This window comes from Dunckerocampus dactyliophorus, chromosome 9, assembly GCF_027744805.1.
Source record: "Dunckerocampus dactyliophorus isolate RoL2022-P2 chromosome 9, RoL_Ddac_1.1, whole genome shotgun sequence".
NCBI lineage: Eukaryota > Metazoa > Chordata > Actinopteri > Syngnathiformes > Syngnathidae > Dunckerocampus > Dunckerocampus dactyliophorus.
The window spans coordinates 1,648,768-1,675,528 of record NC_072827.1 but is presented as its reverse complement, the minus strand read 5'-3'; the positions used below and the strand labels follow the sequence as shown (position 1 = coordinate 1,675,528).

The following is a 26,761-nucleotide window of genomic DNA, read 5'->3' as shown; positions in this document are numbered from 1 at the left end:
TTGTTGCAGTCTGTTGCATGTCAAGCATAGAAAGGAAGCCATGTGAACAATAAACATGGCATATAACATGGCACATTTTTACCTTAGAAATGGATTTTACACATAAGAATTCAAGTTAAGCAACAACAAAATTTGAGGAGCTGAACAAGCTGGCTCTTTTTAGGGAACCGAGCCAAAAGAACCGGCTCCCTTAAAAGAGTCAAAATTCCTCTGACTGTTAATAACATGACATTGTCAGTAACCTCAGACACTCTGGGTTTTGTTACAGAGGCTTTACCAGAAGGACTACCACACGACCAAGACCAAGACCCACATCCCATCTGACGTCATTGCCAACCAGGTGGCCAAGCGTTGCCAGGACATGCTGAGCGACGTTCTCTACCGCACCTACCTGCACCAGTGGACCTGCCATCCCGATCAGGAGGACGCCATCCGCGCCCGCAAGACCAACGAGATTCTCAGCGATGTAAGTCCTGAATGGGACCCTGTCCCACTTTTGCAATCTTTGGGACTTATGTATACGATTTAAAATCAATCGTTCTCTTGTTCTACGTGATGTGGAAGTGCCATATCATCAGCTTGCTTTCATTTTTATGCCACTCTTACACCTCTGGAACGGTTGGGTACGAGAACTTAGCGAGAATGTTTTTTTGTTTGTCAGTAATAAGTGTTGATCTAAACTGGAATAAGGCAGCTGTTTTCAGGGAGCTAAAGACCCACCTCACAGTCACTGCCTTTCTGCTCTTGCCACTTCACATATACATGTACTGTACTGTAGCTGTTCCACCAACAAATCACAGTCCAATTCTTCTTTACTGTTTGCTGATAACCATTAGCACGTAACCGCTTGATGGGGGTGTGCATTTATGCAGCTCTTAGCAGTGGCGGGCCATTGAGACCCGTGACCAATCACAACAGAGTCGCTGTGGTTGGGAGAGCGGGCTACTAAACCTAAAGTGTTTCAGAGATTTATGTAGTATTTGTTATTTTTTCATGACTATAGTGCCCCACTGGAATTCAGTATCATTTTCTCCCATGCAAGAAAACTGAACTAATTCAGCAGTGTTCTTATCAAAGGCTCATGTTCATTTGCCCTTGGCATTCTACTACTGTAGGTGTTTTACAAGGAAGATCTGACGTGGATGAAGGGTATCGGTTGCTACGTTTGGGACACACCAGAGATCATTCGTGCCAAGAAGTCCTACGAGCTGCAGAGTGACGTAAGTTACATCATGGCCCACCATCACAAACATGGTTCATTGTGCAGAACATACACAAATGAAATGTGTTTCCTTTTTTGCCTTTTAGCTGAAATACAGAGATGAGGCCAAGAAGGAATTCAACAATTACTCTATTGTGACAGACACACCGGTATACGTGACGGCCGTCCTGGGCCACACATGGGCGAGTGATGTAAGCCAGCTGCACTTTCCAACAGTGTTCTCATGCCAAGATGTTACTACGAACTGTGAATGTTGTGGTTAACAGCTGAACTACAGGGAGGCTTATCATAAGGAGAAGCATCTGTACACCACAGTGCTGGACACCTACGACTATGCCAGATGCCACAACTTCAAACAATTCTTCAGTAACGTAAGTGAGATCATCTATCGCTGTTACGTAACCTCATTCAACTAACATTACGTAACATTCTGGATTTTCAGAAAAACTACACCGGCGCCTGGGATAAAATCAAAGCCAAGAGCTACCAGATTCCACACGACTCGCATGCCCTGCAACACGCCAAAAGCCAGAAGATCATTCTCAGCGGCGTGAGTTCCTCGCTGGGCATCATGCAGATGTTTTCTCCCCTAATGAACTTGGTGGGACAGGACTTTTTTTGTCTGCTCTTCAGGTGAAGTACAAGGAGGATTATGAGAAGTTCAAGTCGCTCTACAGTCTGCCCAAGTCACTCGAGGACGACCCCGCCACCGCTCGCTGCGTGAAGGCGGGAAAACTGGTCCTGGACGTAAGACGAATGCGTTCACAGCTAAGCATCAGGCTGCAGAAATGTGGATAGCACAGAAGAACCATCTGTCATCTGTCTTTTCAGCGCCTGTACAAAGAAAGCTATGAGAAGTCCAAGGCCAAGAACCACATCCCTCCAGACATGCTGGAGATCCTGTCGGCTCGCAACACGCAGACCACCATTAGTGGAATCCACTACCGCAAGTATCTGCACCAGTGGATGTGTCTTCCCGACATGCAGATGTACGTGCAAGCACGCAAAGTCAACGAGCAGCTCAGTGATGTGAGTAGCGTTCTCCGTATTTCAGGAAGTATTCATTTTCAAAGCTAGCGTGGGAGCCGGAAATGTGTAACGAATTTATTTAATTCATTACGTTAACAGTTTTTTGCACAATTGACGCATGCACATCACGGCAAGCCACACTTGTCTTTTATGACGGCAGAAGGAGGCAAGTGTTGTTCTGACCTGAACACATCAGCAGCTGTGCCGTTCCAGCACCACTCACAAACATCTATCTTTCTCCACCACGCTACATAGAGGGACACGACGAACATCACAACAACATCTTTATTTCTACATGGCAAACTATAAGTGGAAATTCTTATTATAATTTAGTGTACTTGTAAATCCCTGACATCCCTTTTTGTTTTGTTTTTTTTTTGCCGATATTGGCCCAATATCCATTATCAATATCGGATCGGGGCACACCTAGTCTTTCTATTTTTTTGGACCACACATACACGCATAATAAAGATGTTGTTGTGATGTTCGGCGTGTCCGTGAATGCACGTTGAGAATGAGGAAGTGTTGTTGCCAGGACGGATGGACTGGAGACATTGTTTGGGAGTTGGAGATACATACACAGTGTTGGAATTGCACTGCTGTTGATGTCTTCAGGTCAGAGTGAAGCGAGGGTGCTACACTGTGTCACCGTGCGCCGTCATAACACGGAGGTGTGGCTTGCCATGATGCGCATGCTTTAATGATGCTAAAAGAATGCATTTTAATTAATACAAATAATCACTTACCTCCGTTAATGTGTTCTTTTTGACAGCTCTAGCAAATAGATTTCCAGACATGTGTGCTAACTTTTAGTCCTGACTGTATTTTTCTGTTCATTTGGAGCTGTTAATAAGTACAAATATATATAAAATCCTGTCCTGTCCTTTATCTTTCTGTTTTTAAATTACAGTAAAAGTAGACATATTTCAGAGAGTCACAAATGATGATTAATCATCATTAATTAATTTAAAAACTGTGATTAATCTGATTAAAAATTGCAAAAATTTGACAGCCATAATATTTATTTATGATTATTTTTTTTAATTGATGTTTTCTGCAGATCTTCTACAAAGACGACCTGAACTGGCTGAAGGGTATTGGCTGCTATGCCTGGGACACCCCAGAGATCCTGCGTGTCAAGAATGCTGGCGATCTTCAGAGCGAAGTTTGTCTGAGGAATTTACTTATCCGTAGCTTCCACCTACTCTGACATGATCTTAATATCCCTGCTGCGTCGTGTTGTTTTCATTCCAGAACAAGTACAGAGCCAAAGGTGTCGAGGCTTTCAAGGACTACTCGGTGGTGACGGACACGCCAGTGTATGAGACTGCCAAGCAGAACGCAATAAACCTGAGCGATGTAAACAACTGTCATGTCGCTGTTGCACGCACACGATGGATACCTTTGCTTACACGTCCTCTGGTCTTTTCCCAGCTGCACTATCGGTCTGATTACAACACGAACGTGAAAGGCACCAACACTGCTCCTGCGGTCACTGTGGATATAGAGAGGGCCCGCCTGGCCAACCACATTCAAAGCGATGTAAGACAACATTCTTGTGTTCTAATCTAGACTAACGGACAGGCGAGGATATGAGTGACTTGGACTCGTGAAGGCAGGAACCCTATTCACGAAGGGAGGCGTGCAGGACCGATGTAGACCTGTAAGATGTAGGAGGAAGAACACCTGAGAAGGTACCTGGGATGGCAGAAACCCAGTTCCTGACAGGCTCCTCCGTACAGGTGGTCTTCAGGTTATGAGCAAGTTGTGTTCTTAGAACACATTGCGAGTTGAATTTTACTGTAAGTCGGAAGTCATACATCAATGAACGCATCAGCCACTCACGCTGTACATAGAACACATGAAGGACATAAATACACTCCTGATCAAGATCAGTGAAAAATGGCTAGAATGATCATTTTGCTCATTTGGATCTTAATGAGGTTTGAAGTAGAGCTACAATATGCAAAAACAAGAAGGGGGGGTGAGACAACAAGCACTTTGAAAAAGTCATTTATTGAAAACAACAAATAAACTGAAATAGGCTGTTTATCAGCTGATCAAAAGTTTAAGACCACAGGCTATGAAAGGCCAAATGTGCTCCAAATGTCCCCACTGTCATGCCCTCCTGATGCTGAAGCTAAGAAGCTTTCTCTTTTCCAACGTGGTGGGATTGTGGAGCTGCATAAGCAAGGCCTCTCGCAGCGTGCCATGGCTGCTGAGGTTGGGAGCAGGAAATCAGTCATTCTACATTTTTGAAGGATCCTGAGCTCATGGAACAAAAAAATCAAGTGGTAGACCCAAAAACATCACACCTGCGCTGAGCCGGAGGATCCGATTGGTTGTCCATCAAGACACAGGGCGGTCTTCCACCCACATGAAGGTCCTCACTGGTGCCGACTGGAGCGCAATAACCATCAGACGCCATCTGTGGGAAAAGGCTTTAAAAAACAAAAGACAAATTCAAAGACCTCGTCTCCTTTTTAGACTTTGCCAGGGAGCATCAAACACGGGACATTGAAAGGTGGAACAAAGTTTTATTCTCTGATGAGATAAAATGGAACCTTGACGGTCCAGATGGCTTCCAGCGTTACTGGCATGACAAGGAGATCCCACCTGAGATGTTTTCTACCTGCACAGTGGAGGGGGGTCCATCATGGTCTGGGTTCATTCAGTGGAACAAAGGAGCTTCAGGTGGTGCAGGGTCGTCAAACGGCGGTGACTTACGTGCAGATGTTGGGGCGGGCATCCCTCATGACCGAGGGCCCTCGTCTGTGTGGTACCAGCTGGGTTCTTCAACAGGACAACGCTGCAGGTCACAATGCTGGCTTGACCAAGGACTTCTTCAGGGAGAATAGCATCACTCTTTTGGACCATCCTGCATGTTAAATCCCATAGAGAACATTTGGGGATGGATGGCAAGGGAAGTTTATAAAAATGGCCATCAGTTCCAGGCAGTTGATGCCCTTGGTGAAGCCATCTTCAGCACTTGGAGCAATGTTCCCACTAGCCTCCTGGAAACACTGGCATCAAGCATGCCCAAAGCCATTTTGGAAGTGATGAACAAGAACGGTGGAGCTCCTCATTACTGAGTCCTACTGACAACATTTGTTGTTCTGGTTTGGAGAGTTTTTGGTTCTTTTTTGAGCGATGGTCTTAAACTTCGCCCGAAGTCAGCTGGGATAGGCTCCAGCATGCCCCCGCGACCCTAATGAGGATGAAGCGGTATAGAAAATGAATGGATGGATGGATGAGTCTTAAACTTTTGATCAGCTGATAAACAGCCTATTTCAGTTGAATTGTTGTTTTCAATAAATGACTTTTTCAAAATACTTGTTGTCTCACCCCCCCTTTTTGTTTTTGCATATTGTAGCTCTACTTAAAACCTCATTAAGATCCAAATGTGCAACATGATCATTCTAGCCATTTTTCAACTGGTCTTAAGATTTGGATCAGGAGTGTACAATAATAAAAACAACAAAAGAAATAAAAGAGAGAACAAAAAACACTAGGCTGCTTAGTTATTACTGTCGCTTTCATTGGAAATTCATTTACGGGGGCGTGCACATAACCACAAAACGTTGTAACACGGAACGCCATAAACCGAGGACCACCTGTACTTGTACAATGGAACCTCGGTTAGCATACGCATGTTTTTCATTTAATGCAAACAATTGACACCAAAATTTTGCCTTGGTTTGCGTACTGATTTTTCAGTTAGCGTACAATGGCGTGCGTGTCTTATACTGTGTGAGTCCATCTGTGTTCTATATGTATTTTTATCACAAAATGTCCATGTTAGCAGCTTGCCAATACATGCAAAACAGGAACTGGAGACAGCTGCATTGCCCGTCTATGATGTCATCAGCGGTTGATGCTGTAGCTCTTTGCTAACTAACAAAGTTATGCCACAAGTCTCAACAATTGTAACACGAAACACATTATAGTTTTACATGCATAAAACAATTCTAAATGCACACAAATGACGAATGAAAGGGATAATTTAACATTTAAGGTTACTTTTAGCGTAACTGAAGACATGATTGTTGACAAAGACACAATGTGGCAGCGAGTTCAACACGGACACCACCTTAATGTTTTGCTATGAATTATTTCTTGAATTCAGTTGTGTTTCTCACCGTCTTTATCAAAATGCTGGCACTTGCAACTTGCATTTGGGGTTATTTTACGCCTGTTGATCATAAGAAAAGCAGAGACTTGAGGTGAGCAATACTATGAATTCAAGACATAACTCATGGCAAAACACAAAGGTGGTGTACGTGTCAATCTCGCTTGTGTCTTAGGCAACCTTCAGTGAAGGTAAAAGTAACCTTAAATGTTGAGTTATACCTTTTATTTGTCATATATATATATATATATATATATTGTCATATATATATATATATATATATATATATATATATATAGCTAAAACTGAACTCTAAACTGGGGGGAAAATGATGTTGAATATCTTTCCTGATAATAAGTGGGTGATGGGAGGAGAGGAGATCCCCCAGGACACCATCCGTAGTCTCATTAGGAGCATGCCCCCACGTTGTCAGGCATGCGTACAAGCACGTGGGGGCCACGCAAACTACTGAGAATCATTTTGAGTTGCTACAATGACATTTTAGCTAAATGGACCAGTGTGCTGCATCATTTTTCACTTTCATTTTTGGGGTGTCTTTGATTTCCCCCCTCTATAGGGTGATCATTTTCATTTCTATCAAATGATGTGGCATCATTTTGTTACTCATGTTGGCCACACAGTCAGGAGATCGGGAAGACCTGGGTCCAAATCTCCGTTGGGCATTTCTGTGTGGAGTTTGCATGTTCTCCCCGTGTGTGTGTGGGTTTTCTCCGGGTACTCCGGTTTCCTCCCACATTCCAAAAACATGCATGTTAGGTTGAATGGCGACTCTAAATTGTGTCCAGGGTGTACCCCGCCTCTCGCCCATAAGTCAGCCAGCCTAATGAGGATAAGCGGCATAGAAAATGCATGGATGGATAAAAAAACATGTTTTGTGTTAACATGTATGGCTTTCAGGAAGGGATAAAATTGGATTTACGTGATTTCTTAGGGGAAACAGTGATTCAGGACCTCCTGGAACGGAATTATGATGGTCACCAAGGCCCCACTGTACTTCAATTTGTGATCAGCAAGTTTTTACCTCTTTTAATGCAGAATATTAACGCCCTGTTCCTCCTGGCTTCTTCCAGAACTGGTACAAGGAGGCCAACCAAAATGCAATGGCCACTGGATACACCTTGCCCCATGACACGCCTCTCATCAAGCAGGTTAAGCACAACACCTTTGTGAGCAGCAACGTAAGCGTCACACCGCACAGTGGACCACCAAATATGCAGCGATCATGCCTCTCTGATGCCACCATCTTCCTTTGCTTGGTGCAGGTGAAGTACAAGGAGGCCTATGAGATGATGAAGGCCAAGTGTTACACCCTTCACCCAGAGGGCGTCAACTTTGTCAACTACAGGAAGGCGAACAAAATCTCAAACGAGGTGAGATGAGACGCCGCTGCTGTCGTTGCCGTTATCATTTTGACATCATCTCACATGTTCCCCGCTTCCTCTGCCTAGCGCCTGTACCGCGAGGACTATCACAGGCAAAAGGACAAGATCCACACAACCTACGACACTCCTGACATTAAACAAGTCAAGATGAACCAGGAGCATCTCAGCGACGTACGCCAACTTCATGCACCATCTGTGTCACCATTTTTCCTGTACATCTTTTTGTTGCTCAAATCTTTCTGCAGTTGTGGTACAAAGAGAAATACAACAACAGCAAAGGCCAGCTGATCTCCATGCCCATGACGCCGCAGCTGTTGCACTGCTACCACGTCAATGACATCACCAGCGAGGTAGGCTGCAGAACTTCATGAAAAACACTTTGTCAGAGATGCTCTTTCATGTGACCCTGTGTTTGCAGCTGAAATACAAAGAAGATCTGATGTGGCTGAGAGGCATCGGCTGTTTCCTGTATGACACCCCAGAGATGGTCCGCATCCGCAACGTCACGAAATTCAGAGTATGTGTCCTTCTGCGGCAACCTTCGCACCTTCCTCTCACCGCGCCAGTGTCACCATCGAGGTTTTCCATACGTTCATTTCTTTCCAAATTTGGTGGCCGTTGCTCACAAACACATGAAAATAGGGCTGTCCGTGCAGGACAGGGGTGTCCAAAGTGCGGCCCAGGGGCCATTTGTGGCCTGTGGCATTTTCCCAAAAATTTTGCAAGAAAACAACAAAAAAAAAGACAAAAATTGAAAAATCTGCAGTAACTTTACAAGAATAAAGTCAAAATATTAAGATAAAAAGTTATGTAACGAGAAAAAGCTATCATTTTACAAGAATAACATCGTATTATTATGAGGAAAATTGACATTTTAGTAACATAAAGTTGGAATATTAAATAAAAGCGTTATTTTTCTATCAGTCGTAATATTATGACAAACAACGAATAAAGTTGTAGTGTTTGGAAAAAGCGGAAAAAGTTATAATGTGATGAGAACAAAGTCAAAGAATTGTGGGAATAAAGTCATAATTAAGAGACGAAGATTTACAAGAAGAAAGCTGAAATAGTTTGAAAATTAAAAGAATAAAAACAACAGCAGAAATGGAAAAAAATACAGCTGTAATTGTACAAGAATAAAGTCAAAATATGAACAGAACGAGGAAAAAAGTCTCAATTGTACGAGCATAAACTTTATGGTGGAAAAATAATGTCATTTTAATACCAACGAATTGAAATATTCAAGGAAAAAAAGATGGAATATTGTGAGAAGCAAACAAAACAAAATTAAGTTGTTATATTTGGAATATATATAATATTTTATATATAATATATATCATATATAATATTTTGAATAACTACAATATTATAGGAATAAAGCCATAATATTACAAGAAAAAATGAGTAAGATTATTTAAGAAGAAAGTGTAAATATTTATAAAAATGGGAAAGACCGAAGTTGATGCTAATAAAACACTTTTTCACCTACATCCCATTTTGAGATGCAGTTTTTTTCTTTAAATATATATACAGTAAGTTCTTAGCATATCTACACGCTTACAAAATATCCAAGTGGCCCATGCATCCTTTCATTTTCCACTAAGCAGCCCTTGCTGAAAACAAATGTGGACACCTCTGGTTTAGCATGTTGTTCCAATTCCGTCCAGTAGATGGCATCATAATTGTGCATCGTCAGAGGCACTTCAGCTTGCTTAAGGAAGGCTGCTCCTCAATTTGCAAGCTAACAACTAGCTTGACAACACAGTGCAAACAATCCAAATGTCTTACACGGTAACACAACAACAACGAACTAGCATTCTGAGTGGGTAACAACGTGTAAGCGCTAACGACAAACACTGCCCGCAAGATCCTGGGTACTCCAGCGACAACTCCTGGGATATTACATGTGTAATGACGTGCACATTGTCCTTAAACTCACACAGAGATACAGTTCTTTGCAGCCTCGCGTGAAGCACTGACAGTCATTTGTGCGGTCTGCCTTGGATTGTCACAGGTAGACTACCCAGTGGAAGCCAAGAAGAACCTCCCCAACTTCTCCGTGGTCCTGGACACTCCCGAGTACAAACGTGTTAGCGAGCTCAAGAGCCACTTGAGCACTGTGAGTCTCCCTCGATGATGCTTTTAAAAGCCTTGAGGCATATTTGATTGCATTTTGATTCTGGACTTTTTCATGGTTTTCTGCTTTCAGCTGATCTACAAAGCACAGAGCAAAGAGGAGATGGCAAAGGTCACCACGACCGCCGACTCCGTGGACATCAAGAGAGCCAAATGGGCCCAGCAGCTGACTAACAATGCAAGTTTTGGTTCCTCATCCTAAAGTTGAGTGTTTCCTCCGTTCCCCTTCTGACAGCGATGATGTCTTTCTCTGCAGTATCTGTACACTGACCTCGCCGCTAAAGAACGACCCCACTTCACCCTTGAAGTCGAAACGCCAAACATGGGCCACGCGAGGAAGATGAAAGTGATGTACAGTGATGTGAGTCACAGCCACCTTTGCTTGTGAGCACCTTAGTTTCCAAATAATGACCAGGAATGGTCTCCTCCTGTAGAACAAGTACAAAGAGCAATATGAGAAGATGAAGCACAGGTACACCGCCATCGCTGACACACCCCTCCTGATCCGCTCCAAGAAGTCCTACCTCCAGTCCAGTGACGTGAGTTTCCACGGCAAAGCTCAGCTAAAATGCTGTGAAGCATATTCGGTAACCGTCTGTCGCTTCCTCAGCTGCGATACAAAGAGACCTTTGAGCTTTCGAAAGGACACTACCGCACCGTCAAGGACGCCCTGGACATCACCTACCATCGCAGAGTTACCGACGACATCAGCAATGTCAGCTCAAACATCACATCTCTTTCTACTTTGACAAGAAAGACGACAACAACTCTTTCATTTGTTTTCCTGAAGTTCAACCCCTCCGTTTCCGTCACAGGTTAAGTACAGGGAAAAGTACATTAGCTCTCGGGGAACATGGAAGTCCATCCCAGACCGCCCTGAGTTCTTCTTCAGCAGAATAGTCAATGACAACGTCAGCACTGTGAGTGCCACCTGACATTTTCTGCAGTCCCCATCCTGGCATTGCAGCACTGACGTGTGTGTTTTTAGGTGAAGTACAAGGAGGACCTGGACTGGCTGAAAGGAATTGGCTGCTACGTGTGGGACACGCCCGAGCTGTTGCGGGCTGAGAAGAATAAGGCCCTGTACAGTGAGGTCAGCTGCTTCTCATTAGTTCTTATTCTATTTTATAGAATAATAATGACCATTATTATGTAGTTATTCCATTCTTTAGGAATATTTTTTAATAAATAGATTGAATGCATTTACTTAATTGATACATTTATAATATAAATGCATATTATATAAATATAAATATGAATTATATATACAATATTTAATATATATACAGTATAGGATTTAATAAATATAAATATTATATAATATATAATAATTAGAAATCAAAATATTTCATTGTGATTAATCACATTTTGTCCATGGTTAACCCATAATTAATCACAGTTATAGATAGAAGGAAGTTTGCATCTATAAGTGTACCTTTGAAAGATCATTTTAACTAACTAGCAGCTCGTCGCCTAAATTTCAGCTCGCAGCTGGGAGACGGCTTGTAGAAAAATTAAAATGAAAATCATTATTTGGGACACTCACTGTGGACACTGTGCTGTATAAATGGAAATAAAAATACTTGCAAAATACGTTTGGTCTCCTCGAGAGAGAGACCAAACGTATCATTCAAAATACCCTTTTCTTTGTCCATTTCTGCTCAATATTAGCTGCAACACCCCTGCGTTTTAAAAAACTATGGTGTGGGCTGAGGGTCAAAACAAAGTCGCATGTCCAAAACAAAATAGTGGTATTAAAGGGAATTTCTGTTATTAACTTTGACAGCCCTAATAATAATATTTTATAATAATATATAATATTATTATACTATAATATATACATAGGAATATACACCGTACAGTATATTATACACATGAAATATATATAATATGATCTATAAAATAAATATAATTCTATTTAAAAAATCGTATAAAAAAGAGATCTATGTATGCACAAACACACACACAAACACACACACATATATAGCAATTTAATGACACCTGGGGAAGCCTGTGCAGGTGATTTAAGTTAAGTAGATGATTAGTGTGTGACACATTCATGCCCTGCAAAATTTGGGCTGATTTCTTCACAGTATTCTAATTTTTTCAATTCCTGTTTTCGTGGGTTTAATGAGCTGGAAGCCCAAATTATGTAAAAATAAACAAATAAATACTTGAAATTGTTTAAATTGTGGGCCCTGAATATATAATCTATGAAAGTTTAACTTTTTGAATAGAATTATGGAAATTAAACAACTTTTCCATGGCATTCTAATTTTTTGGAAAGGGTCTGTCTATAAATACAGTCAAACCTGTCTTAGCGGCCACCTTTATAGAACGGCCACCTGCCTATAGCAGCCACTGAAAAATCCCCCCCAGCAAATTTACATGTTATAGACCCTGTGTATAGCAGTCACCTGTCCAACGCGGCCAGCGGCCACCCATTTTGTCTCCCTTGGTCAATATCTGACCGCATATAGCGGCCAAATTACCAACTCAAGTAGAAGCTTCATGCACGAAAAAGTTTCGTTTTTCAATCAATGAAGCCGTCGTGTGTAGACTTTAATTACTGAGTCCTAGCTCAGTCACAATCATTCACAAGATCCACACAAACTGTCAGTTGTTCCACATAAAAAAGCCGTCTTCTTTTGAGCTTGCTATTTCCTGGTCAAACATGTAACTTTAAGAGCATTTGCACCAAAACATTACCGCAAAGTATGCTGGGAACAGGACGTGCTCCCAGCGACGCTACAATAAAAAAAACATACGCTAGCATGCATGCGGCAGCGGGAGCAAAACTGAGTTGGGTTGTACTTAATTGAAGTATTTTAGAATGTACTCACGTTATTTTTCATCAATCCTCATCCACAAATCCATCAAAGTCCTCATCTTCTGTATTCAACACAAACAAAGCCGTCTTCTTTTCCGTTCGCTACTAGTCTGTTAACTTGTCAGTGTTATTCAGCTCCGAAGCAAAGAAGGAAACTTCTCCTGTTGCTTCTGCCAACTTTATTTATTGAACGCGGCCACCAGACAGCAGCTCAGAACACACACACATCTCTCAGCATCGTCTCTCCTTCCTGCTTGCCCACAAGGCAAAGGTTAAACAAGCCCCACTACATAGCTGTCCAGCCAATGCCTGTAAGAAATGACACCGTTTATTTCCTGGTGTGCACTGGTCAATACTGTAATGCTGCTTGTTGTGGGGAAGGAGAGACTCACGTCGCCGATGCACTTTAATGGCTTTATTAACAGCGGAGAACACTGCAGGACTTTACATCCACGCCAACATAAACACACTTCCCAACTCTCTCCAAACTCACAGCTAGCACTGAGCCTAGCTCTCCTGCTCGGGACGCCCACCGTCACTTCCCGTCACTTCCTGATGAACTAAAGCTGTAATGACACTCTGCCGTATAAAAAGTAAAATATTAAAAACAAGCGTAAGACATTACTAGCACAGCTTTGTTCTGTGGGTGGTGGATATATTCTATCAGTTATTATTAAGCCTCTAGCTTCCTTTTAGTAAGTAAAAGCCTTGGCTATGATTGCACTACATTGTCATGTAGACCTACAAAGTACACTTGGAAGAACAAGAGGTGAATAAATGTATTGCAACTGATGTGAAACTGATGAGGGGTAGGATTAAATAATCTTTGCTTCTTCCTACTCCTTTTTGGACATGCAAAATTGTGAATTGTATTATGTGATGTGCTACTGTTTGACTCATATGCATGTTCAGGATTAAAACCATGAACCATGATAATAACAAGCCTAGTAGTGCTGTACAACTTTTATCTGCAGTCCGCAGTGCCCTCTACTGGTCAACATTATTATAAAAAAAAATCCCCTTTTTTTTCTTTTTTTTCCCCTACTGGTCAACATTCAAACTGGATGCCAACCTGTCCATAGAGGCCACCTGTCTATAGCGGCCACTTTTGCAGACTCCCTCTAGTGGCCGCTATAGACAAGTTTGACTGTATATTTATATATATATACACACACACACATGTATATATGTATGTATGTATTTTTCCGGGGCAGCAAATAACACATTGTACCTTGTTTGCATTTTCCTCTTTATCTCCAGATTCTTTACAAAACCTCGTTTGAGAAAAACAGAGGAAACTTCAAGTACACATGTGACTCTCCATTCTTCCACGCCGCCAAGAACGCCTCCAGCCTCATCAATGAGGTAGGTCTTTTGTTTCGGTAAGCCGGTGTGGCCATAATGACACAATGAGTTGGCTGTCTGTCTCTCTGCACCGTAACTGGATGCTCAGCTCCAAGGTAAAGGATAAATGAATCACGTCTCACCTTCCTGTTGGTTCAAGTGTTAAGTGTCTTTCAAGCATTCTCTGTCAAATGGTCTGATTGACAACTGTGGTGACAACGCGTCATCGCCAGTGTTTTTGGGCTTCTGTCTTTAACAACCTTCTGACGTTCTGAGCAGCGGGCCTACAGAGCTAGTTATGAGAAGAACAAGGATCAGTTCACCATAACCACAGATGATCCTAGATACCAACTGGCCAGGGAAAACAAGAAGATGAGCCAGGTAAAAGTCCTGGTCGCATCGTACGACCAGCCTGCCCGGTCCGCTGCATGAGGTCCTCCACAGACCTGCTGGTGGTTGTTGTCCGCATGGATTCTGATGATGTCTTTGTTAGTGTCTTTGACCATAACAGGTCAGCCATGGCACTCAAGTAATCACTGCAAAGTTATCTTGAGTGAGAAGAAAGTGTCACCAGAGAACCGAATCGAACAAACCATTTTTTTTAAAGCTTGCCTAAGGGCGCACATCAGGTTCAAGCTCTATCATCACACTCACATCCTGAGAATATTCCTCCGGTTTTCCCAGTGTCACTACTGTCTCAATGTGTTTGTAACTGGCATGCTGTGTGTGTGTGTGTGTGTGTGACAGAAAAGGTATAAATCAAAGGCAAAGGATCTGCTCAAGAGTGGCTGCAACGAGCTACACCGGCCCGACATCCTCACAGCGCTTTTCCAGACCATTATGGGTAGTCAGGTAAACAGCTATGGAGTAGTGCAACCATAACGCTCATCTCTGTCCAAGACCAGCGGAGTCACTAGCTTACTCTCATCCCTCCTGCTGTTTCTGGACAGGACCTCATTCCATCTGCGCCGATCCATGCAGCCAAAATAAAGCTCATAGCACACCACACATACCATAATGTGCTAATCCCTCCATCTGCCATTCATCATCTCATTCAACGCTTCTTTCATAGTTGATAGAGCGCATTGGGGCAGCTTCCCGGGAGTCTTGTCCTCTGGCACGGAAGACATTGCATGTGTCAAAATGCGGCTCGCCGTGTGGGAGCCCCTGCAGTTGGTAACTCGCCATCACGTTTCACCTGCAAAGCAACCTTCATTGTTTTCATGCATGTTTTCTAACGCATGTTCATGACCCTGCACACACTGTCTAGTTTGATCAGATACCTTTATGCTATTATTATCACCTGATACATGATTTCTTGTATCGAAGAAAACATAATCTAGCTGGTATTTTTGTAGTGTTGACTGACCGTATTTTGATTATTGAAATCCAGCAATGAGATACTCAAATGTATTTGAGGATTACTCAGTGACGCCTTGTCATTTCATTTCACTGCATTTAAAGTGTGCCTCTGCTGTATCGATAGAAAATGCTATCGATAACCGAAGCAGAAATTCAAATTCAAAGTGTTTGACTATGCCTAAATAATATCTCACTGATAGGTTTCATTAAAAAGAACTTTAAAGTGACAGTGTACCCTATAGTGGTGATTCCCAAGCACTGTGCATGCAGCACATTAGTGTACCCTTATTTACTACAAATAATGTATGTTTTTGCTCATTTATTTATGACAGCGACATAGAGTGAAAGGCAGTATTAATTCAATTAAAATGATTTAAATTAATAAATATAATAATATAATTATATATACAAATAACAGAATAAAAATATTTAAATGTAAATGGAGGTACATGGAGGTACATGATTAGCCTGTACCGTACACAGCATAAACATTTTTTGCGACATGTTTGTTTAGCAGTATGCCGTGAGATTTTTCGAATGTAAAATATGTACCTTGGCTCAAAGATTGAGAAAAACTGCCGCACGGTGCCGGTCAATTTAATGTCTCAATGAAATACAATGAAAACCGTCACTTTATAAAGAAAAAAAACAGGATTGTCTGGAAAACAGGGCGCCTAGATATCATTTGATTCCGATGCCAAATTGGTCATTTTGAAACGGTGCTGGTGCTTAAATGGTGCGTGGCCCAGTACTTCAAAAAACCTTTTTACTGAATTTTGTGACATGCAATTTGAACAGAATAGTAATTGTCTGCCAGCAGCAATACAGAGCGCAGGGAATGTGGGAACTTCACACTGCTTAGAGTGCATACATTCCGCACAATTGGAGCAGAAATTGACAACTGATGGACGATTGCGGCAGTGTTAGCGTTGCGTGTTTGCTACTTGTTGCAGACGGCTGCGTGTGAATCTTTTGAGGTGAAGCGTTGAGCATTTTAGCCAGGTGCTCGCCGTCGTCTGAACATCAAAGGTAACGCCTCCACGACAGTTGACTGGGGAATTCGTTTTTGGTCTGGTTACTACCGTTGACGTCGGCAACAGTGCCCTTACGAGTATTGATACTCAGCACAATTTGGTAGAGCATAGTAAGCCCAGAAAACTTTTCTTGTACAGCACGTCTTTACTGTGAGCACGGCACGCTGTTAGTGGCTGTAAGCCACGGCTAATCGGTAATGTCGTACTGACTTTGTGCATGTGATACTCCAGTGGCGTTACAGGGAGCAGTATGAGCGTGCCAAGGACAAGTTCACCTCCGTCCTGGAGACTCCTGTGTATGAAACTCAGAAACGCAGCAAGAAGATTGGTGATGTACGTTTTCTCTAACGACGCAGTATCGGTTTTGCTGTTTTTAACGTCCCTGACAAAGCGATGGCGGTTACGCCGCAGATTGTTTACAAGATGGAGTACAACAAGACCAAGGCGAAGGGATACACCCTGCCTTATGACACCCCGGACCAACAGCACAAGAAGAAGGTCAAGGAGATCACCAGCAATGTAGGTGGCTTACTTCAAAGACACCGGGAATCAGAACAGTGCTTTGACAAGTTCAATCATATCCCTGCAGCTGAAGTACAGAGAGGTGTATGAGAGGAGCAAGGCCCAGATCAACCTGGACCCTGAGGCTCACTCCATCCGCGCCGCCAAGGAAGCTTACAAGAACATCAGCAATGTAAGTGATATTTTTCCCCCGCAAACACAATGTCTAGGAAAGCAGGAACAAATGCTTAAGGACGGGTGTTTTGCTCGACTCTAGCTCGATTACAAGAAGAAATATGAAGCCACAAAGAACAAGTGGATGTGGACGGCTGACAGGCCGGACTTTGTCAACGCTGCCAGAAGCTCCCTGCAGCAGAGTGACGTGAGTTGGTGCTTTCATCCATCTGTTCGTTGTGACGACATGCACGAGGTTCTGCTCTAACGTCCCTCGTACAGGTTGAGTACAAGTACGACAAGGAGATCTTGAAGGGCTGTGTGATACCGGTCGTTGACGACAAGCTTACTGTCCTTGCACTGAAGAACGCCGTAATGGCCAGCGAGGTGAGTTTTACCTTAACACCAGTGACCATCTCAGGCCATGTCTACACCAACATGGATTGGATATTTTCAAAAATGCACATTTCCCCCACTCTACGAGTGTCTGTCCACATGAAAACGCATGCACCAGGTAAACGGTCGCACATTACAACACCCTTGTTCATATACTGTAGTGTCACGTCACCGGGTAAGTAGGATCCCAAAAATGCTGCCAAGCAGGGTGCTGTAGATCAGGGGTGTCCAAACGATCTCCACTGAGGGCCGCATACTGAAATATCAAAAGATGCATTTTTTTTTTCAAACCAACCCAAACAAAATATTTAATACTGTATAAAGTATATAAATATTTACACTTATAAAATATATTTATTCATTTTATCAGTGACAAAGCGTATTATTATTATTATTATTATGAACGGTGTCTCCTCATATTACTTTTTGGCTGGTTTTTTTTTTATGTTTACAAATATTTCAATGTTCTCCTCATACTAATATAACTTATTCTCATCATATTTTGACTTTATTGTCAAAACATTATCGCACCCAACCTCAATTTCCTAAAATTTCAACTTAATTTTTGTTTGGTTTGTTTCTTATATTACAACTTTTTTCCTGTAATATTTCAACTTTATGCTATTTTTTTCTGTTAATATAATGACTTTACTCCCTTAATATTTTGTCTTTATTCTTGTAAAAGTACTGTTTTTTTTTTCATTTTTGCTGCTGTTTTTTTTTTTTTACATTTTATTGTTTATTGTGTATTATTATATTATATATATATTATATTATTATTATTATTATATTATTTATCGTGTTTTTAGAATGTGCAGAGTGCCAATAAAAAAGCAGTCGCGGGCCGCAAATGGCCCCTGGGCCGCACTTTGTACACCCCTGGTGTAGATAAAACAAACCTCATTGGCTTGGTCCAAAGACTACAGAGGACAAAAATAGGGGAAACAATACTACGACAAAAATCTATGTTGCAGGATAAAAACGAGCAACCCAAAAGCACCACAGAAAATGTAGAATAGAAATAAATACCAAAGAAACCTAAACAGCTACCGAAGCTGCCGAACTGGCAGGAAGGCAAAAACTGAAGCCAAAATATCTACCACAAAAGTATATCAATGAGCAGGCGGGCACCAGTCTTGGAAGACGAACGTGTGGTGAGGTGCAATGAAACGACACCAAAAAGGACTACCAAAAAGGGGTAGCACCGATACGAAACACGTGCGGCTTGTCAGGTAGGTCCGTCCATCACATTGGCCAAGGGTCTGAAATGAGAAAAATACACAATAAACACGGGAGGAGAAACCAAACCAAAACAAACAGAGAAAAACCAATGAGGTGCTCGCCTGCAGCAACTAAGCAGTGTCACTGCAGAACGTGACATATGTAATACTAGATGTGCACTACAATGACGTGTACCTTGTATTTAAAATCAGCGCACACTTACAACATTATTCGTGTTCTCTTTTAATCGCCCGCGTGTCTACCGCTGCACAAAATGAAGCCCGACGCCTGTAAGTCAATAACTTCTTGTTCTGTTGTTCAGTAAGTTTTAAAAACGTGAGATAATGTTGCGCATTTCTCCTGACACAAACCTGAAAACTCGTTTTACCCGTCCACACACAAACACTGAAGCCAGGCTTACGGAACTTTCAGATATGGCCGGAGTTTTACAAAAGATCTGTTTTTAAGGGCAAAAACCTGCGTTTGCATATGGATGAGAACTTTAAAATATTTCTAAAAATATGTTAAAATAGTGCATTATATAAAATGTAATATACAAAATATATCATTAAAAAGTACAAATATTTTAAATATAAAAAAAATATATTTTAACATATGTCACGGTGATTATTTAATGCTACTATTAGGTTGAAGTATAGAATATAGCATATGATGCTGCTTTGTCCTTCAGGTGAAATACAAGGAGAAGTATGAGAAGGCAAAGGGCCACTACTTGCCCGTTGCAGACACGCCTCAAATCCTCCACTCCAAGGCTGTGCGCACCCTTGCATCCGAGGTAAGGTCCTCTTTGAAGAAAGTCAGTGTTTCTACAAATGCTCGCCCTTTAATGCCTGTCGTCTTCCTACACAGACCAAATACAAAGAGGCCAGCAAGAAGCAAATGCAGTCTGGCTCGTTCACCACCCTGCCGGAGACCCGCGACACCGTCCACAGCAAGGAAATCAACAAGCTCGTCAGCAAGGTGCCTTTTCTCCCTCAGCTGTCTTGCCAAGCGTCGGCTGCTCTTTGTGATCCTGACGGTCCAGTCTGCTGTTCCAGAACGTGTACAAAGCCAAGTTTGAGAAGGAGAAGGGCAAGTCGGTGTATAACAACATGAGCGTCCCGCCTGACGTTGAGCATGCCATGGAAGTAGCCAAAAAACAGAGCAATGTGAGTCCATCCAGCATGTTTTTTTCAAAAGATGTCCATGATGATGTGTGGCAACATCATCTTCTTTCAGCTGGCCTACAAGAAGAACGCCAAAGCCAATCTGCACTACACAACCGTGGTGGATCGACCTGATATCAAGAAGGCCACGCACACTGCCAAACTCGTCAGTGAGGTAATCAACATGCAGATCTAAGCAGGTTCAAGATGAGGAGCGGAGGCCTTGATCCTCTTGACTTCAAACCATGTAAACAGCAAGTTCCACAGCTGGATCCTCTCCCGTCTTGTGTGCAAGTGTGCACACAAGCATGTGTGACATTCTGGAACACTGAAGCAACCGTCGCACCGATTGTGGTTTGTTCTCCCTCAGATCGGCTACCGTGACAAGGCCCGTGAAGAGGCCAGCCGTGGAGGTTCTCTGGTCCATCGACCGGACATTAAGCTGGCCACGGAGGTGTGCAAGCTGAACAGCCAGGTAGGCCAAATCTTTTGCCCTCAGCCAGATGGTGATCATGTCCTTCTTAATGCTTTTTCCTGATGGAGGATCAGCCCAGCGAGTTGAAGCTCTGTGCGCCACCTCTCTCTACCACGTGTGTCGATGGAGGGCCGAGATGCTGCAGGTTTTCTCTCCAACCAGTTTCTCCAGCAGGTGATTTAATTGATGAGCTCCTTCTCTCAAATTGAAGGAGGTGTTGATCATTAAAATCACCTGCTTTAGTGACCGGCTGGAAAGAAAACCCGCAGTGTCTCGGCCCTCCATGGCACGAGTTGACGCCCCTGCTTTCTTTAGACTGTCCAGAAGCTAGCAATGCTTGGTGGCAGCTACTGCAAGCGCTTCCTTCACCATCCTGCATTATATCCATGTTACACCCATGCTTCACTGTCATTGGGTTGATGAGGGGACATTTACGTGTGTATTAACCGCTCATATTGCCTGACAATGTTCTCATTCATCCAGGTCAATGTGTTCTCACGGTGTTGAATCCATCTCTATAAGCCATCGTTATAGTTAGTTACTTTCCGGAAAAAACTAACTGAATTCGTAACAGAACCATGAAAACTTGTTGTGTTTCTTGTTTGCAAGAGCTTCAAATATGTCAAAGAATTAGCTTCGTAGTGCCAGTCGTATCTCGCCACTTTGTGGTTCAAATTTTGCGGTTCGAATTTTGCGTCTTCACTCTATCATGGTTTTTCAAAAATATATGAATAAATCATGCTGTTTAGTGGTTAAATACGGCCTATTAAGAGTCAAGCATGTGTATATTTCAAGCATACTAATGGCTAAATGAATTAAAATGCAAATACAGTAGACGCCCCTACAATGTAAATAATCCGTTCCGAGAACCTTTATGTTATAGGGATTTTATGTTATACGAAGCGTAAAATACATGTAAATAGCCTAATCCGTTCCAAGATCTTCCCAAACTCACACCTTTGGTACTTCAAAATATTCAAAGTCCACCAAATATGGTGGGAAAATATAAGAAAACGTTAGCATAAACATAGTAGACTAACATTCCAATATAAAATAAGGTAATAAATAAGATTACTGTAAATGAATAAAACTGAAAAACAAAAACAATCCTACCGTTCACGAGATGTCTTGATCAGGAGCGCAAGTGGAGGCAGGAAGGAGGAGGAGGACTAGCCTGAGTCGAAACGCGACTCAAAGAGTCTAAGAGTCAGCTGGTCTCACAGACAAACGCACACGCGCTACACGATAATGTTGTGTGCAAAATTTTCATTTGTAACTTAACTTAGTTGTTTAAGTTAGTTTCAGGGGGACTACGAAGAGGAAGGAGGTTGAAAGGAGAAGCCCGTCTCTCACACAAACTCACGTACGTGCTGGATAAGTCAGCCAATGAGATGAGAGCGGAGGCGGTGCCCCGATAATCAGCCAATGAGATGAGGGCGTAGGCGGTGCCCCGAAAATCAGCCAATGAGAGCGTGATGCGTCAGAAGGCGTCACCAAGTGTTAGTCTGAACTTGCACAGACTTGAGGCATTAATAAAGTTGATTGAAAAAAAAAAAGACTTGCACTGACTTGACGCTTTATGTTATATGGAATTTCTTCTGTAATATGAAGCAAAAACTTAAGTACATAAATTCTTTATGCTCAGTGGAATTTATGTAAAAGGAGGTTTATGTTATGCAAGGTACTACTGTACAGTATAAGGCATTCAGAAGATGCATTCAAAGACGCTGTGGATATGTAGTATTCTACACTGGTCACTAGGTGTCAGTAATGTTACTGCAATGTTAGGTGAGACACACAAACACCAGACTTGGTCGCCGGAACAACAGGCTTTGAATGATCTCACAACAGGCAAAATAATCCCTAATAAAAACACGGGCTACTGTTGCCGCCGTAACTCGTGAGATAAAACTCAGCTCAACGCTGACATCACTTCCTGTAAACCCCCCCTCCCCAACTCAGCTAGCACCTCTTATTATGTCTGCTATATTGGGTAACAGGAGTGTAAAGGTGACTATAGGGGTGTTACATCATGTCTAGAGGGCTCTAATAATGTAAAAAAAAAAAACTTGTTTTTGTCATGCTATTGAACTAAATATTGATTCTAAACTGCTCCAGATGGTGTTGTAGTGTTGTAGTGTACCATGTATTGGAAGATACAGGGTTGATAAAGGATTGATGCTGTGTATAAATAGAACAGAATAGAATAGAACTTTATTGTTGCTGTCACTGAGTACAATGAAATGTGATAGTGGCAGCTTTAAGTGGTGGACTGGGTCCCTACTGAAGGCCCAGGTACCAAATGCACAGCTCACCACTGTGTTGTGTGGCACAGAGATGTGACGATTGCCAACGAGTCAAGTGTTTTGAACGTCTCTTTTAAGTGAACAATGAAAACTAGTAGTTGTCACAAGATGTCGTGAGATTAAAATGTGACGTGATTTCTTGTTCTCGTAGGCACTAGGCCTGGGACGATAATAAATACATTAATTAATCACACAATAAATGAAAATGAATTTGACCATTTTGCCGGCCTCAATACATTGCCATGTGCATGTGTGTCTGTTTTCCTTGTCTCCTGCCTCCAAACAGGCAGGAAGAATGTTCACTCTGTGCGTTGGTACCTTGGTGTGTTTGTTCCATAGAACAACGGCATGAACAGAGTGAGCCCTTTTGTCAGTCACACAGTCTCTTTGTGTCGGTGAGTGGGGGCGGGGCAGCTAGCATACACACTGACTTCAAAAAGTGTGTAACGTAGAAATTATATTAGCAGGTTGCAAAATATTTTTTGGATTGTTTTCATTGTACTTTTCTTAAAAGTAAGGTTAAAATCTCGTCCCATTGTCGTAGACCCAACCTGGTATGTTGTTTCGTCTCATGAACCGATTCCCAGATGCGTATAACGTCTCGCTCTTATATCTCACACTCATGTCTTTGGATCGGTTATCTTAAAAGAGACTACTCGTTCACGATTGTCGCGCCCCTACGAGCGAGCCGAGGAGCGAATAAGAGCTGTTAGATATCGGTACATAACAATGCACCGCATTTCACGCCAGCCTCAGTAACAGCATGGTAACCTTTGAAATAGTCATGAATTAGATCACCCGTTACTGGAACACAATAATGGCGTCGGTAACGCCGTACCTCCCAGCACTGCTCTTAGAAGACATCTCGCCTGTCATCCATTCATGCTCAAAGACTCAATCGGACGAGAGCTGTCCTATCGAAAAAAGACAACGTGAAGAGTCCAGTTGGCGAATGATTCAACGCCCTGAGAACTTCCCATGTTGTTCCACCTGTCTTCAAATGCGTGTCTGCTGTCTTCCTGCGCTGCGGCTCCCTTCTCTCCTTGCCTTCATTGTCTGTCTTCTCATGCCATCATCTCATAGAAGGAGGCTATTCCCTCCCCCCACGGACTCGCCTCCTATGATACCCCGCAGATGCGCCACATTAAGAAAATGAGTGCAATGAATAGTGATGTAAGGAGGCTAGCACTTGTCTGTTTCTCTGTGTTCACTGCTGAGCTTGACGAGCATCTGTCGCCTTCATGTATTAACGCATCCCACTCACTGCTATGCTCTCCTCGATCTGTCTATCTTTGAATATAAAAGACATGTGAACAGGTGACATCTGAGTGTGCATTTCCCGTTGTGGTTCCACCCTGTTTCATCCTGCTAGCACAGAGCAGTCTGTGAATGATGTTGACGTCCGTTCATATCGTACCACTGCATGCTCACTGATCCACTGACTTAGTGACCATAGTCACTGGATGAAAGGGATCTGAAACATATATACGTTATTATTAGGGGTGCAGCAACGATACAGAAACTTCACCGTTTGGTTTGTTTTGATAATTGAGTGTTAAAAAGAAAAAGAGAAATTTTTGTGGCATTTGCTGCTGGTCAGCTGTGATTGTACTCTTAGTGAGAAGCAAGAACAGTTTGTCTTCTCTTTGTATCTTGTATGCTGATCTTTTTGGTATGTCAACAAAATTCAATAAAAAGGTGTAAAAAAAAAAAAAAAAGAAAAGAAATAACCAACATTTGATTCAACTCAAAAGTACAGTTTTTAAATGAAATTACCATAACTTCCGGTGTGTAAGCCGCATATGTCCACGTCACAAAAGAACTACCACTAATGGTTAAAATACTGTCCTACAAAGAACACTAAACTCATCACACAGCAAACTTAACACTCCAAAGGTAGCTAAGAAATATGCAAACATATACCAATACCAGGCCAACATGAAAAAAACAACTATTTTAAGTTTGCCCTTAAGGCATTACATCTGAGCAAAGCATTTAATGGGAGGACAAGCGGCATAGAAAATTAATGGATGGTTGGACGGTGCTGCAATGCTGCCTTTGTACACCAGAGGGAGCCAGAGGAGCCCAGAGGAAGGCCGAAATCATTGCAGCGCCCCGGCAGGCACCAATGAATGCGTTGCTCAGACGCAGTGCATTACGGGACAACTTTAAAATAGCTGTGCTTTTTCATTTTGAACACGTATTGGTGCTTGTTTGTATATTTCTTGGGTACATCTTTTGAGTGTTAAGTTGCTGTGTGATGAGTTTAGTGTTCTTTGTAAGTTGAGACCATGAGTCTGACCGTTTTATTGAGTGGCACAGTATTTAAACGATTAGTAGCAGTTTTGAAGTAAAGGAGATGTCACATGATTAGAAGGTTATCAATATAGCCAATTAACCACCCCAGAGGGTTCAAAGTTTAAGAAAAAAGCAGCGGCTTAGACACTGGAAATGCTGGTAAATGTACAGTATCTGCTGCCTCATTTTCTGCTGTGCATACTTAGAAGTTGGAACCATATAAAACAAAAACAGCACCTTGTAAAAATGATAAAATAACAAATAATTCACAATTAAAATAACTGTCAATTCAATTAAACATGACAGTAAAAGCAACTCCACATAAGACATCGTTATTTCTGTTCATAGCGCCAATAGTGTTAGGCTTTCGGCGAATGCCAGAACTGGGACCCCAAGATGAGTCGTGGAGGTGTAACAGCAACAAAAAAATACAAGGCTCAAAGGAAGGTAAAAAGTCCAACACAAAACCCCCCGGAATGCTCACAGGGAAAAAGGCACTAACAAAAAGAGCTACCAAAAATACGGCAGAGAAGTAGCAATAGCAAAAGACAAAACTCAACAGCACTGCTGAGAACCAAGCAGGCGAGGTCAACAAAGGGAGATCCGCACACTGCTGAAGCGAACACCTAGCAGGGGTACAGAGTACAGCACAAGGCAGAGACAAAACTAAGAGAGCAACAAGCATGGAATAATGCTGGAGTGTGCCTGGAATGACGCAAGTCTGGCAACAATCTGGCGACGAGTGGAGGTGAGCTTGCTGCTCAAGAGGAGTCGCCAGATGGGTTGCAGGTGCGTCAATTAGCTCACGGGTGGCACGAGCGGTGCGCTGCAACACAGGGCAGAGAGAGGGCAGCAACACAGCGCACAGAACGTGACAAATAGTAGTTCAATCAAACTACGTAGCGTTCATTATTTCCACAGTTCTTCTAGTAAACATTACAATTGAAAAATAATTCTTGAAATGACAATACAGCCGAAGTCAAGGCAACACATCACAAAAACGTAAGCAATTCCATTCATAGTGCGTATTGAGCGGCCTTGTTGCACCCCTGATTGTTATATATGAGATCGTTAGTGTTGGTGTGGATTCCGAGAACACTTGGGAATGCTCGGCACTTAAGGAGGATGCACACGTTTTCTATTCTACAAAGTTGTGTTGTTGCAAAGAATGCGAGTGACTCATCGCCTTCACAGGAACAAATGTTGGACATTTCCGCACGTCCTGATTATTCTCTGCTTTGGCCCCGCTAGCTGAAGTACAAAGAGAAGTTTGACAAGGAAATGAAGGGAAAGAGGCCGCAGTATGACCTGAAGGAGAGTAAGATTTACAAAACCTATAAGGATGCCAACACGCTGGCTAGCGAGGTAGGTGCCCGTTTCAAGTCTTTCCTGTTTGCTTGCCGATGGAGAAGCAAGGCACTGGGATTGTGAGTCTTTATGTCCCGCCTTGTTGTGGCACAGGTGAAGTACAAAGGTGACCTGAAGAAGATCCACAAGCCTGTGACCGACATGGCCGAGTCTCTGTCCATGCAGCACAGCCTGAGCACCAGCAGGCTGTCCAGCGACGTAAGACATCACTTTAAAATGTCACCCTCACAGGAAGCCATACATCCGCAGCTCCCCGGTAACACACTGTAGCACCTCCATCCATCTCTCCAACTCTGTGACCTCATCTGGTAGTGATCCATACTCCACTCACCCTTCACCTCCGACCTCCTGTACTATCAATTCCTTT

The 26,761-nt window shown here is 42.5% G+C and overlaps 1 protein-coding gene across 18 annotated transcripts in view; it reads left to right on the top strand.

Moving 5' to 3' along the window:
• neb (nebulin) overlaps positions 1-26,761 on the top strand; it is a 106,001-nt gene that overhangs the window by 59,052 nt on the left and 20,188 nt on the right. For 17 of the 18 annotated variants that reach the window (XM_054788106.1, XM_054788104.1, XM_054788117.1 and 14 more), the window contains 36 exons: positions 269-466; positions 1,116-1,220; positions 1,309-1,413; positions 1,489-1,593; positions 1,665-1,772; positions 1,856-1,969; positions 2,054-2,251; positions 3,312-3,416; positions 3,506-3,610; positions 3,686-3,793; positions 7,472-7,579; positions 7,664-7,771; positions 7,850-7,954; positions 8,029-8,133; positions 8,202-8,300; positions 9,798-9,902; positions 9,993-10,097; positions 10,176-10,280; positions 10,354-10,458; positions 10,530-10,634; positions 10,735-10,839; positions 10,908-11,012; positions 14,010-14,114; positions 14,841-14,945; positions 16,721-16,822; positions 16,901-17,008; positions 17,079-17,183; positions 17,268-17,372; positions 17,447-17,551; positions 19,473-19,577; positions 19,652-19,762; positions 19,840-19,950; positions 20,021-20,122; positions 20,318-20,422; positions 26,278-26,391; positions 26,488-26,592. In XM_054788106.1, coding sequence (XP_054644081.1) covers positions 269-466; positions 1,116-1,220; positions 1,309-1,413; positions 1,489-1,593; positions 1,665-1,772; positions 1,856-1,969; positions 2,054-2,251; positions 3,312-3,416; positions 3,506-3,610; positions 3,686-3,793; positions 7,472-7,579; positions 7,664-7,771; positions 7,850-7,954; positions 8,029-8,133; positions 8,202-8,300; positions 9,798-9,902; positions 9,993-10,097; positions 10,176-10,280; positions 10,354-10,458; positions 10,530-10,634; positions 10,735-10,839; positions 10,908-11,012; positions 14,010-14,114; positions 14,841-14,945; positions 16,721-16,822; positions 16,901-17,008; positions 17,079-17,183; positions 17,268-17,372; positions 17,447-17,551; positions 19,473-19,577; positions 19,652-19,762; positions 19,840-19,950; positions 20,021-20,122; positions 20,318-20,422; positions 26,278-26,391; positions 26,488-26,592 — 3,999 coding nt within the window. Of the gene's footprint in view, positions 1-268; positions 467-1,115; positions 1,221-1,308; positions 1,414-1,488; positions 1,594-1,664; positions 1,773-1,855; positions 1,970-2,053; positions 2,252-3,311; positions 3,417-3,505; positions 3,611-3,685; positions 3,794-7,471; positions 7,580-7,663; positions 7,772-7,849; positions 7,955-8,028; positions 8,134-8,201; positions 8,301-9,797; positions 9,903-9,992; positions 10,098-10,175; positions 10,281-10,353; positions 10,459-10,529; positions 10,635-10,734; positions 10,840-10,907; positions 11,013-14,009; positions 14,115-14,372; positions 14,475-14,840; positions 14,946-16,720; positions 16,823-16,900; positions 17,009-17,078; positions 17,184-17,267; positions 17,373-17,446; positions 17,552-19,472; positions 19,578-19,651; positions 19,763-19,839; positions 19,951-20,020; positions 20,123-20,317; positions 20,423-26,277; positions 26,392-26,487; positions 26,593-26,761 lie in introns of all 18 variants that reach the window. The other variant, XM_054788120.1, reaches the window with a different exon arrangement.